Source organism: Odontesthes bonariensis, chromosome 24, assembly GCF_027942865.1.
Source record: "Odontesthes bonariensis isolate fOdoBon6 chromosome 24, fOdoBon6.hap1, whole genome shotgun sequence".
NCBI classification, from domain to species: Eukaryota; Metazoa; Chordata; class Actinopteri; order Atheriniformes; family Atherinopsidae; genus Odontesthes; species Odontesthes bonariensis.
This window is the reverse complement of record NC_134529.1, coordinates 4,575,518-4,589,154: the sequence shown is the minus strand read 5'-3', so window position 1 is coordinate 4,589,154 and position 13,637 is coordinate 4,575,518. Positions and strand designations below refer to the sequence as shown.

The following is a 13,637-nucleotide window of genomic DNA, read 5'->3' as shown; positions in this document are numbered from 1 at the left end:
CATTTCCTGTCAAAACGGCAGTTTCAAGCTAGCTACAACGAGGGTAGGTTCACTTCCTGTTTTCAAAACAAAAGCACCAATTGTATGGTAATGGCTTTCCCTATGATAAAAGGCAACGGGTATTTTATTTTGTGAAAATAACCGGAAGTGCGTTGCTCACTGCGGCTAGCTTTAGTAGCGCCGAATTCGTGGGAACAAAATTGTAAATAGCCGGTATTTTGTCAGGTTTTCAACACGTTGGGGATCTAAACGACTACTTTCTCACCTGAAAATGTTTCAAATGTTGCTAAAGTTTACAGAGTTTAGAGCTTAAGGGAAATCAGCTTCAGGCCGGCTGATTTCGGCTCAGGCAGGAGTGAAATGCATTGTGGGTAAACGCTCTGCATACCGTCTGATCGATGAGTATGTAGTATGGAAGTATGCAGTATGTAGTGGGCGGTTTCGAACACAGCCTAGGATTACTGTCTAACAGCTCAGCCAAAACGTTTCCATCTTTCATCTTTACCTTGTACCTAGTGTGAGTACCACTGAGGTAACAACACACGACAGATCGTTGTCCTCCATAACCTGTACAGAACGTCTGCTCTGTGGCCATTAAAGATTAATGACCAAGCAGGATGGAATGAGTAAGAGAGAAAGATCATATTTCCTGTTGTCGGGATATCTTTAGAGCGGGACATCCCCGGGAACGCCGCTCTCCGTGTGTGTGTTTCTGGGTCTAAGCGTGTGTGTTCAGACGGCCGCTGGTTAAATGAAAAGTGATGAGGCTCCTTTTTCTGAGGAATTGAATCATTTCAGTGCAGCTAGCAGTACTTAAATGTGACTTGTGTCTGCTGCAGGGCTTCAGTAATCACGTTAAAACCACTTTCTTAAGGATCGTTGCCGTCTGACTGTCCGCCTCAGAGGACATCTGCCTGCACTAATCCGCCTTGGCAGGTTCCCACCTCGTTTCCGCATCCAGCCAAAAGCAAGCATTGTTTGGAATCGACCCTTGGAATGCAATGCTTGTAATCTGAGGTTTAATCTGGAATCTGAGTTGTGTCTGGTTGCATTCATTAAAATGTCAACGATTTTGATCATTTGGGTCAAGTTGTGGTATTTATTAATCAGCATTTTGTGCTACTGTACGTTGCTAAGCTTCTTCTACTGTGAAAAACGCCAAAAATGTCTTTCCAATAGTGCCAAAACACAACCACATGCAACAGAGTCATGGTGCAGCAACTGAAACCCATTGTGCTTTGCTTTTGAAACATCCCTCGTTTCCACTTCCAGGGATGCAAACCCTTCTGCTCGCATCAAAGCAAATCTGAAGTGATCTGTAGAAAAGAATCAGACGCGTTTCTATAAACTGCTTTGAAGCAAATAATCTCGGCTGAGTGGTGTCACTAAGGGGTGGATGTTAGTGTTGTAAGTAGCTGTATGAACCAGAAACAACAACCGCGATGGACATCCACCTGAGAAAAATACAGAGAGCTCTTCTTCAGGAATCACCTTTATCTCTGGGAATTATCTGGGAAGACACTGGTCAGCCATGTGATTTTAGTTTAGAGCTCAGAGCAGAAACAGCTGGTGGGTTGTGTATATTTTAATCTTTGCCAGGTCAGATACGATTATCAGTTAGAAATGTATTAGAAGCTTCTACATTCCCCAATGTTAAAAACAGGCAAAAACCACCTCGTGTTAGTGTTTAAACTTGTGTTATTTTCACATCTTCCAAATGCAAATCAAAAAGGTAAAGAAAACCCAGCTTTAAAAGATAAACTGCAGCTGTGTGGGGTGAGAGCAAAAGTTGAACTCTCCAATGATCTCTGGGGTTCCAGTGAGTTTTGTTTCCCATTAAATGCCCTTTATGTCGTCCAGTTGCTATCCAGAGATTATCCACTACCCAGGGTGTATTAGAGGGATTATTTGGCTGCTGTTCCAAGACCTCTGTTCAGTGAATGAGGGCATGAGAATAAAAGCAGGGTTGCTGACAATGACAGGCCCCTGCAGAATGGACCACATGTCCCATTTTTTTAAGCAGCCTGTGGGACATTTGGTGCATTCCTATTTGTATCCCAAAGTCATTCATCACCTTTGCCTCACAAAACAGAACTCATGGCTCATAATATTCAGCTCACAAATGGTCTTATTTTGTCTCAGACCAACATACCTTACAAAATTCTAATTATATACCAGCTATTTGAACACTTGTGTATTCATGCTCATGTCACACTGTGCGTCTTTGTCTTCATCCGCCCTCCCTTTTCTTTCCTGCTTAAAAGGCAGAGTTAACCCATGTGGGTCAGGGTATCAGCATCTGTATCCGTGGCAACCACCTGCTTTACACTTGGTAAACACACGCACACAAAAAAGCAGAGTCGGGTTGCATATTAACAAAACGTCAAAACACACCAACTGACGCTTTAGTTGTTAGGGAAACTATAAACTGTACACACAGGCCCGTCTCTAACGCCTTAATTGTGTTCAGGGTTTGCAAAAGAGTAACGGCCAAGCTCGATTTAGTGAACATAACTCCACTTCCATTGTATATGCTGCGTGAACTCCAACTATTCAAAAAAAAAAAAAAAATACAGAAGCAGCTGACCCCTTAAAGGGATAGTTCGCCTCTTTTGACATAAATCTGTATGACATCTCATATCAGCAACATCATTTATGAACATCTTCTTACCCCCTGCTGCGTCCTGTGAGCAGAGTTCCAGCCTCGTTTTGGCGTTGACGAAGGTAGTCCGGCTAGTTGGCTGGGGTTTAAAAAATAATACGTCTTGTTTCTCAAAACAATATGCATATGGGACTGCTCGGTCTGCACGGTCTACACAGCACGCAGTGATACGAAGGGAGAGAAAATAGGGCCAAGCGATTGTGAGATCTGACTTTTTCCTGGAGAACGATTTTGTGATGCAAATGTATTACTCTGTTGAACGCATGTTGTTTTGAGAAGCAAAACGCTTTATTTTTTAAACCCCAGCCAACTAGCCGGACTACCTTCATCAACACCAAAACGAGGCTGGAACTCTGCTCACAGGACGCAGCAGGGGGTAAGAAGATGTTCAGAAATGATGTTGTAAGTATGAGATGTCATACAGCTTCATGTCAAAAGAGGCGAACTGTCCCTTTAAGTTAGAAATGAATCCAGGTGGCTCCAGAGGTACAGCGGGCTCTAACTTTTTGGTGATATCCAAAAGCATAATACACCTCTGTAAACGTCACATAAACATGGAATGTGTGGGGTGTTTTCAGTGCTTTCTGTGCATATTTCTCCTTTCGCTCTGTCCAAAACACAGTGTGGGAGTTTGGCACCGCCAGCCAACCGGGTCACTAATGACCACATGGCCAATCAGCAGAGCCAAACAACCAGATTCCCTCCTCCTCTCCCTGAAAAACAACAAGCATTCTTGTAAATCACGACGGAAAACTACGAGGAAGATGTGGACGGTGGGGCTTCAGGCAAAACAGAAAGAGATCAATATCATGAGTGTGGAGTTACTTTTAGGCTGAAGGGACAGAATCGCAGCCCCGTGAGTTTCACTGGCTTCTGCAACACTCAAAAACAGAAGAAAATTACCAAATAAAAAGACATTCGAAGCAATATTACTGTTGCTACTGAATCTTTCAGAATAAGCATATGAGTGACATGACTTGGCTTTAAGGATTTAACGGTGAAATAATCAAGTATGACAGAGCTGTTGACCTTTGTTGTCATTTCAAAATGTTCCTTGAGAAAAAAATGAAATAAATGTAATGTAAACCTTCCTTTAATCAAAGGTGACTGGTTGGTTGAAGGGTTGTGAATTCTCTGATCTTGTGTTGAGGCAGGAAGAGGTCAGGATCAGCTGGAAAGCACATCCCCGGTGAGCAGCTTCGGTTTTAATGTCACTGCGTTTCAGTCAGAAAATCTTCAAGCCATTTTTATTCTTTTAAATGTTCTTTACGAGGCACGCATGCAGCATTTTCTAACTGTGATTCAGATTACAAGAAGTCTGTATCTGCTGTAATCAGGTGGGACACCTCACGCACACTGACAAATCCAAAAACCTGATGCAACTGCACCTGACAGGGCTGCCACCCCAATTTAGCACACTTGTTGTCATGGTAATGCGATGCATTTGTGAGTGTGTACACACCTGAGAGTGTGCATTGGTGGAGCAAAGAGTATGAGAACAGGTTGACATTGACACCTAAGCTGAGAGCACAAGCACACGCTTCCCCGCAATCATTCAAGCCCCTGAACAGGAGACACATGTGACGCATCGAGTCATAATACGATCATAAATACGTATTCACAACAGGGCAAAATACCAGCTGTGGAGCAGTTGGTCTGCGGATCCAAATACCTCTTAAAATAATCATATTATTCATGGCTACAGTAGCGCGTCGAACACTGCAGACACTCAGTAGATTAAAGATGATAAACTGCAACCACATTATCTGTTTTCATGAAAAAAGAAAAAAAAGAGTGTCGGCATAAAACTTTCAGAAACAGCTATTCCTTCAACATAAGCATGTTTACATGACAGTAAACAAAAACAATAAGAAGAATCCCATCTTTCTGTAAAAACAGTAAAGTGTTAAGTGCATATTAAGGCAACTGAATTCCCAATAAAGTCGGACGGCTAAAAGTGTCAGAAACTGCAACTGAAAAACGGCTTTAAGACTTCGCCTCCACTCGCAATCGCTTAAAGGGATAGTTCGCCTTTTTTGACATGAAGCTGTATGACATCCCATATTAGCAATATCATTTATCAAATTTGACTTACCCCCTGCTGCGTCCTCTGAGCCGAGTTCCAGCCTCGTTTTGGTGTTGACGAAGGTAGTCCAGCTAGTTGGCTGGGGTTTAAAAAATATCACGCAGTAATATGAAGGGAGAGAAAATAGCGCCAAGCGATTGTGAGGTCTGACTTTTTCCTGGAGAACGATTTTGTGATGCAAATGTATTACTCTTTTGAACGCATATTGTCCATTTTTTAAACCCCAGCCAACTAGCCGGACTACCTTCATCAACACCAAAACTCGGCTGGAACTCTGCTCACAGGACGCAGCAGGGGGTAAGAAGATGTTCAGAAATGATGTTGCTGATATGGGATGTCATACAGCTTCATGTCAGAAGAGGCAAACTATCCCTTCAAAGCAGTGGTGTCTTCACTGAAGGTCTTAACCAGTTCAGTTGATTGAATGAAACAAGTCAGCTGTGCTGCTGCCGGGTTGGAGTAAAAACCTGCAGCCACACCGGCCCTTTCAAGCATCAGTCTGAGACCCCTGCCTTAAAGAATTTCCAACTGCAGCCTCATCTGACAGACCACCGTTAACGTAATCAAAGACAACGTCTGAGCAGTTAAATCAGCTGTTCTGGGGTGTACGATGATCTCATGGCATCGCAGCACTGAACATACTTCCATCAATAACTTGATTCCTCTCACATATTTATATTCAGCCAAGGATGGTGCAATGACATAATAAAATCAGATTCTAACTGTAGCTAAACTCAGCTATCAGTACGTAATTGTATTGTGTGATAATTAAATGTAAGATTAAAGATTATAAGATTTATAGATTTAAAAAAAAAAAAACTATGGACATTTGGTCCTTTTCTAACTTTGATATCTTTGTAAAACAGAATATTTTGTATTGAAATTAACTTACCCTGGATTATGGGAAATTCAAATGGCACATTTTTGTTTTATACTGCAAAATAATCCAAGACAAACTGATGACAAAAAAGCTGATAAAACACTTAAATTTAGGGAGAACAAAGGGTGACAACATTTCTACTCCACACCCATGTCAACAACACGAGAAAAAAGGTCCCATCTTTTAGCAAGTGCCAACTATATATGCATAATAATCCATCCCATCTTGTTATAAGAGCACAACGGCATTGATCTCAGTGTTTTTAAAAGAGTGTCAGAATTTGAATTCCATGGTAGTAAAAGCAGCCACAGAAAGCCCCAGAAGGCTCCACAGAAAAAGCCCCAACCCCATAAAGAGTCCATTTACAGTGAACATTCTTCCATGAATGCCCCACAACTTGCTGCTGTCATGTGAACACACACTATGCAAAATTGTGTTGGCTTTTTAAGTCTTTCACTCAGCCATATTAACTGATTTTATGGCTTTTAAGGCTTCAAACTCTGGCGACTCAGTCGGTGAAGTTATTTTAGAAAAAGAAAATACACCTTTGGCTTCAAAATGTAGAAATGGAAAAGTACCGTATGATGCGTTAGAGAAAGAGGACGATGAGAGCGTAAAGCAGGACATCAACTATCAGTCTGTTACTCTGAATGCAACTAATCTTTAAAGGTCATCTTTCTGTGGTCACATGTAATACCAAAAGACATCTACCAGAACTCCCAAAGGCAGAAAGTCCTTGTTAAAATGCTGCAAAATTCTCTCTGAGAGAGTTTAGAAATCAGGAAAAAAGGCTTTTCACTGGTCTGCCTGTAAAGAGAAAACTTTGACAACAAACCGCAAAAGTCCAGCAAAGGTTTAACAGAAATATCTGATGTATTCAGAGGAGAATAAAACAACTTTCCTGAACCAATCATTTATCTTTGTACCAATATACAAATGATAATCTTTGAGAGAATGAGAAATAATCCCAAATGACTTACTTTGGGAAGGTATGCTGCGTTTTGTATCCTATCCACCATCTCCTGGCCCTCGGGGTGCACAGCAGCCACATGGGACCACATCCTCTCCCAGGTGACACTTTCGATGGGAAAACCGTTCCGATTAACATAGAAAAGAATCCCCCCATCCTTCTCCTCTTCCTCCTCCGGAGACTGGGAACTGTTGTTGGGGTGGGACGCAGAGGACTCCTCCTGGGTGCTGTAGCGGAGGAGGCAGTGCGAGCTGGTGCTCTTGGACCGGCCATGCCTGCTTAGCTTGGTCGGGGAGGTGCCGGTCCGGCTCGGGGAGTTGGGTCCAGTCATTGATCCCAAGAGGGCCAGGAGGAGGAGGAAGAGTTCGGATAGGCAATCCTCCTCCAGCTACAAAAACTTCCTTTTGTTAGTTAGCCTTGGGCAGTACATGTTGATATGCATAGGCAGACCTGGCAAGGGTAGAAAAATAAACGGATCAACCTCAGGAGAACCAAATACAAACCCTAAAAACATCATTTCTGTTGTTTCTGTGCTGAAGGACCACATCTAGACACTGAGATACAGCAGGGATTTTTAGATACTTCCCAGGTATCTCTGTGCCCTTCCTAATTAGGTAGAGGAATGGCAGTGCTGCTGCAGACTGGGAATCTCTGACGGTACCAAACGCCAAGAGGGGAGAAAATGTTCTCCGAAACAGCAACAGTCAACGACTAAACCCTGTTTTAGAGATGCATCTGTAATCAAAGCACTCTATATTGAAATAATAGGCCTAAAATCACTAATAATTTCACCTTAAACCAGTCGCCTCGACAGCCTAAAAATACCATCATATAAAAAAATCGACAAAAAAAGCTCTCAGAGAAATTGAGTCTCCATAAAATTGAGAACAAGAACGTACTATTTCCTATCAAAGTGGCATAAAATGCTAATATGTAAGGTAAAAGGTAACAAAGCACAGCAAGTTCATTTAAAAAAAAAAAAAAAAGACTTTTTGGTTTGGGTGCATCCACTGAAATATTCCAACCGTTATTAATCCAACCGTACCGTTTTTTTTTTCCTTCCAACGGGGACTCCGGTTTCACATAAATGACGGGCCCTCCGGTTTAAAAGGCATTTGACTCGAAACACACTCAGTGAGACGAGGCAGGTTCCATTCATAAGAATGTTACGTTGTCCACTACTGGCTATAAAGTCTTGTTTTGGTTCGAGGCTTTGTAACTTCACCCCTTCTCGTATGTATCAAGTTAGCTAGTGCTAATTGTCATTGGCTAAACTTCCGGTGTCGTCCTCTTCAAAATAAAAGTTGTATTTTTCTGTGTCGCTGAATTCGAAGGTGAAACCCCGAAACAACGTTACACAATACTCATAACTCTGTCTAAACTTGACTTGTAATGACTTTAAGAGCGCACCCCTCTAATTTACTCGTGCAATCTACACTTAAGTGAACCCAGCTCTTGTAAAGCCGTCTTGTTTTGAAAGTCTTACCCGGAAGTTGCACTTCTTTGCTAGTTAGCTGACACAGTTGCTCTGTCTTCGTTCTCGGAGCACTGCGGGGGCCGTTGCCTCCCACTACCCAGTCCGGAGATGTTACCTCCTCTCTGCATTCCTCTCAGTCAACCAGTCTGCAAAGCGCCTCGGTATCGGCTACATTTTCAGAAAATCCAACTCCATCACGATGAAAATTCTTTTTGAATCCATCACATGGTTAAAACATAGGGAATAATGCGGCTCCAGGAGCGGATACCTGGTGCTCTCCTGTATCCCTCTCCTGCTCGTCGTATCACAGCAGTCGCCAACGCTCAACTGATTCTTATTGGTCAATCTAACAAAGAGGGGCGGGGCTTAAAGTATTCTTTACCAAATTCGGAACGATGGCGTTTCCTGATTGGTTGATACTCATGCTCGAGGCTGCCAACAAGTGATATATTTGCAACAAATGGGATAATTTTTTCCTTTTACGATACAACTGTTGATTTGGCACATTATAAAGGTGCCTGAGAGGTTTAGTGACCATTAGAACACATGAGAACAAATATTCAATAGGAATTCTCTACTTACAAACACATTACACAACATTTTTATAGAATGTAAAATGCAAAAATAATGACTACACAGTTTGAATAAGAAAGCACAAAGTTAAAACGTTCTTAATTGAGTCGCCACTTAACATTGCATGTATTTGCAAAATAATCTGTATGGCAGTAAATTCAATATGCTAAATGAGTCATGTTTTTTGTGGCAATCAGCACATACACATACACGTTCATAACCTAACTTATAACTCCCCCTTCTGGGCAAACATGTCCGTACAACAGTGCACAGAAAATTTTATGACTTTTCCTAAAGGGACCCCATCATTAGAAAAAGTCATACATAGTTTTTGTTTATGTTTCCATGTGGGCTGTACACCACTAGGGTACAAAGATTGTCTTATGGGTCATTTTGGACCTGTGAATTATAAAAACATTTAAACACCAGAAAAAAGTTCACTGTTTTTTTTTCCCTTTCAATATAATTAATTCAGAAGTAATTACTTCACATTTATATAATAGCAATAATAAACCTTTATTATGTAAAAGAAAACTGAGAAAACAAGAAAACTGTTGGTTTGTGGTTAAAAAAAAAAAGTGTAATCCTGAAAACTGGTGATTGTCTTTTTGTATTGTGTAACAAAAAATACATGATAAAAAATGTATTGAATTGAGTTGAATAGATAAATAACAGGCGGTTTCATCATCAAACAAAATAGATTTTGGATTTAAAATTCAATTAAGTTGCTTTATTTTGGGGCTTTGGTAGGGCGGCTCATTTTTGAGGGGAGTAAACACAATGTTAAGACCGCACAAAGTTAAACAACCAAAGCAAAGTTAAATTGGTGTTTTCTCCTTACATTCTTATTTCTTCTTAAACTCAATAACCATTCATTTCAATAAATGTGTCATTCTTGTCATGGTCTCCCTTTTGTGTGGTTAATTAATGGTAGCATAGAGGCTGCTGGGATCCGTGCACGCTCCAGCCCTGACGGTGCTGTAGGTCACTGCTTGATCACAGGGGCGAACCTACGCAGCAAACAGATTACACAGTAGAACACAAAATGATTACAACAACATCATGATTTAGTGTTCACCACTGAATCTGTAGTCAAAGAGAACATACTTCAGCTTCATCACTGGTCCTCTTGGTATGGATGATGGTGGAGTATGAAACGCCATCGTCAGGATCAGTCTACACAGTCAAATAGATTTAATGACTGCTCAATAATATGTGGATTACTTTAGATATACTGTATAAGCATGTTAACAGCTCTTGATAGTCAATTTATGGCTCAGTGTCTTTCGAAACTCCATTAAGTTACATTTCATTAGGAGGCTACTATTTGAAAGATTTCATCTATAGTAGCGTGAACCCCTGAAGATGAATTACTCTCATAATAATTGGTACAAACTATCAAATTTGCTTGTTATTTTTCTCCAAACTCACCAGTTTTTCATCCGTCCGCGTTTTCTTTCCTGAAAGACGAAAGAGAGTGAAAGTTTGCTCTAGTTTCCACTGAGAAAATTCTGTTCGGTCAGCACGTTTTAAAGTTTCAGCGGAATGTTCTCACCCTTATTTTTCCTCCATCTTATGAGCAGCACAACAGCTGCTAACAGAGCTGCCAAACCCGCAGCCACAATGATGTACAACCACCACAAACCTAAAAAAGGACGAGAAGATGTTCGGCTTCAGCTTTCTGTTCAGCAACACGAAAAGAAGAAAAGCCAAATAAGCAGATTTCATTCTTTCACAGTCTAATTTCTCCTACTATAAAAAAGAATAAAACTATTAGTTTCCTTCTTATTTTCTACTTCCAAGCAGCCGGGCTTTCTTGTAATCTTTTATAGTGGTCTTGATTAATAGTTTTCCAGGCTTTCTGAAGCTCTGTCAAAGTGTTTCTTTCAACATTGATACAATTTTCACTCGTTTTCAGTCCAGTTTTTGTAGCTGACCATTTTCAATTAAGCATAAAACGCTAATCTAACTCAAGAGATTAACCTTGAAGGTGTGTCTCCGTGGACACAAGCCGTTCTTAAGGAAGGGAAACAGGGAGAAAAGGCTGAGCTGTGCCAAAGGACACAAGAAGTGGGCTGAAAATCAGTGGCAGCAGGTCTGATGGAGGGATGAATCCTCCCCAGAGCCCGGAGCTCAACATTACTGAAGCAGTGTGGGATCATGTTGGCAGAGAACGGAACAAAAGGCAGCCCACATCCAAAGAAGAGCTTTGGGATGTCCTTCAAGAAGCCTGGAGAACTATTCCTGAAGACTCCTTAAAGAAAGGACAGAAAGCTCGTCTGAGAGGGTTCAGGCTGAGTTGGAATATGAAGGTGCTCTTAACAAATATTGACTTTCAAGCATGTTAGAATTGGTCAAATTCTATTTTTGCCTTATATACTGTATTTTTATTTAGGTCTGCACATTTTATTATCAATCACTGCATCTCCTGTAATTCCCATTTTCATGACAATATACTGTATGAGGGAATTAGGGGGAGCTCACGACTTTTGCACAGCACTGTACATGCTTGGTTGCATCAGGTATTCTCCAAAACTGTGTCTCAGAGTAATTTTCCCCAACCATAAAAAAATAAATGTTTTTCTTAATCATTTATTTTGGCCAATTTTTGTGTCCTTTAATATCTGTAATCTCTCTTAAACAAAAGCTTAAAAATAGGCAAGGCAATTTTATTTATAGAGCACAATTCGTACACAAGGTAATTCAAAGTGCTTTACAGATACATAAAATCACACGAAGGCAATAAAATCATTAAAAAGAAATAAGAAATAAAAAACCCATTAAAAATAATCATTAATTAATTAATTTAAAAGTGAAGAGTGCAGATGAAATAGGACAGCTGAGTGAAATCTACAAGCAGGAAGCAACAGATTATCCTGTCTTTGGCCAGTTTTGGTCTTTGAATTCAGTGTTTTTACTTGTTGAGTGTTCCAAATTTTCCACACTGCCCTGCGAGTGCTTTTTGTCTCAGTGGAAGGTTATCTGTTGGCAGCCAACCTTAAGGGAAAATAGATAGACTGGCATACTAGCTTAGAGGTACATTACTGCCAGCTTCTGAAGTACCTGGACTAGAGTGACAGAAATAATAAAAAAAAAAAGATTTTGAGAGTCAAAGATCAAAACAAACAGCCAAAAAAATGTCATGGCCATCATTCAAAAAGACCAAACAAAGGACAGGAAGGGCTCAGACGTTTTACATCATAGACTTCATGTGTTTACTTCTTTTAATAAATCATTGCCCCTACATCTTTTGCACAGTGTTGTATGTCATATATCCACTTATAAGTTCCAACTTTTGACTTTTAAGAGACGTACCAGACGATGGTTGTGAGGCTGCATCATCACTTCCTGATTTTGTTGACCAAATAAAATTATTTCAGTTTTGCCTTTGTTCAAAGACAGAAAGTTTACTTCCATCCAGGTCTGGATATCTTTAAGGCAATCTAGTAGAGCCTGAACAGAGGCTCGCTCATTTGTCTTTAGGGGTAAATAGATTTGTACATCATCGGCAAAGCAATGAAAGGAGATGTTGTACTTTCTAAAAATGGATCCCAAGGGAAACATATATAATGAGAAGAGGAGGGGGCCTAAAACAGAACCTTGCAGCACTCCACAACTTAGGGGAGAAGTTTTACGTTTCAGACGTTTTACATTATAGACTTCACGTGTTTACTTCTTTTAATAAATCATTGCCCCTTTTGCACAGTGTTGTATGTCATATATTCACTTAGAAGTTCCAACTTTTGACTTTTAAGAGACGTACCAGACGATGGTTGTGAGGCTGCGTCATCGCTTCCTGATGTTCCTTTTCCTTTTCCTACATTAAACAAAATACTTTACTTTAACACATGCAACTTATCATTGATGTCATTCATATGAAGAGATGTCAAGTGATTCCAACAAGTGATCTCACCTGAGGCACGAGATCTGACGTTAAACTGCTGCGCTCTGCTGTCGTTATCGGTCACTTCACACTTCAGGGACTGATAATTCTTTGACTGGTAAATAAAATGAGACCTCAGAAAGGTAATGCTGGTGGAACAACGTAACTTTCTCAACACCAGATCTGTGTTATGCTCATCGATATCCTGGCCTTGTAAAAGCCATTTCACGTTGTGGCTGCACGTCTGGTGTGTCGAAACAGAACATTTTAACACCACCCGATCAGACATCTTCTGTTCAGTAACTTAGAGGAAGAAAAGAAAGACAAGAGTTTATCAGTGAGTTTATTTATACTGAAATCTGTCCATTTATGTCTGAAAAAGTTTGAGAATACAAACTCACTCTTAACAAGTGACAAATCCAGTGTGTTTTGAACTGGTTCCTGTCCTGAGTAATTCAACAGCATGCAGAAATACCGCCCAACATTGTCAGCTGTGACGCTCTGAATCATCAGAGAACAGTTCACTGAGACACTAACTCCGTCTAATTCAGCTCCGGAAATCTGATTTTTAACAATCTGCCCGAGCTTAACCAGATCTGCTGCTGCTCTCGTAGAAGAATGATGGAAGGCCCAGCTGGTGCGGTTACATTTAACCTGATCGGCCTCGTTTGCACAGGACAGAGTGGCTTCATCTCCTTCTCTCACAGTAACTGAGGTGAGATGTTGTTCGGTTACGGCTGGGTGGAAAAAAAGACAAAGAAGCAAAAGAAAAGAAGCTGTGTTCACATAGCAGGAAGTGTGAGAGAATTTCACAAGATTCAACATATTTTAAGCTTTAGGAAAGCAGTAAAAAAACGCCATAAAAACACAAGAGTAGAGCAATGAAAAACACACCTCTACCTGCAAACTGAAGCATCAGAATCAGAGAAATCCATCTGAATTCAATCATTGTGTTTCTTTTGTTGTTCTCTCGGTTGTGCCTGAAGCTGTTGCAATTGTCCGAGTGACAGCAGTGTAACTTCCTTAGATGACTAAGTTCCTCATAGTGAAGATTTTCCTCTTTTTTTCATTTCACAGCAACAATGAATAAGCTTATTTTACTCCTG

At 40.6% G+C, this 13,637-nt stretch overlaps 2 protein-coding genes across 4 annotated transcripts in view; both read right to left on the bottom strand.

Moving 5' to 3' along the window:
- The window catches only part of vash2 (vasohibin 2), a 28,616-nt gene extending 20,239 nt beyond the window's left edge, over positions 1–8,377 (bottom strand). For 2 of the 3 annotated variants that reach the window (XM_075459225.1, XM_075459227.1), the window contains exons 1-2: positions 8,085–8,377; positions 6,609–7,048 (exon numbers count right to left, since the gene is read on the bottom strand). In XM_075459225.1, coding sequence (XP_075315340.1) covers positions 6,609–6,929 — 321 coding nt within the window. In that variant the 5' untranslated portion in view covers positions 6,930–7,048; positions 8,085–8,377. Of the gene's footprint in view, positions 1–6,608; positions 7,049–7,643; positions 7,798–8,084 lie in introns of those variants that run through there. The other variant, XM_075459226.1, reaches the window with a different exon arrangement.
- A 774-nt stretch (positions 8,378–9,151) lies between these two features.
- LOC142375035 (uncharacterized) lies at positions 9,152–13,514 on the bottom strand. Its single transcript, XM_075458951.1, has 8 exons — positions 13,432–13,514; positions 12,933–13,268; positions 12,562–12,834; positions 12,412–12,465; positions 10,204–10,293; positions 10,080–10,108; positions 9,756–9,824; positions 9,152–9,658 (listed from the first exon to the last, which is right to left on the bottom strand). The coding sequence occupies exons 1-8, from the start codon at positions 13,478–13,480 to the stop codon at positions 9,569–9,571; spliced, it is 990 nt and encodes a 329-aa protein (XP_075315066.1). The 5' UTR covers positions 13,481–13,514; the 3' UTR covers positions 9,152–9,568.
- Between the last annotated feature and the right edge of the window lie 123 nt (positions 13,515–13,637).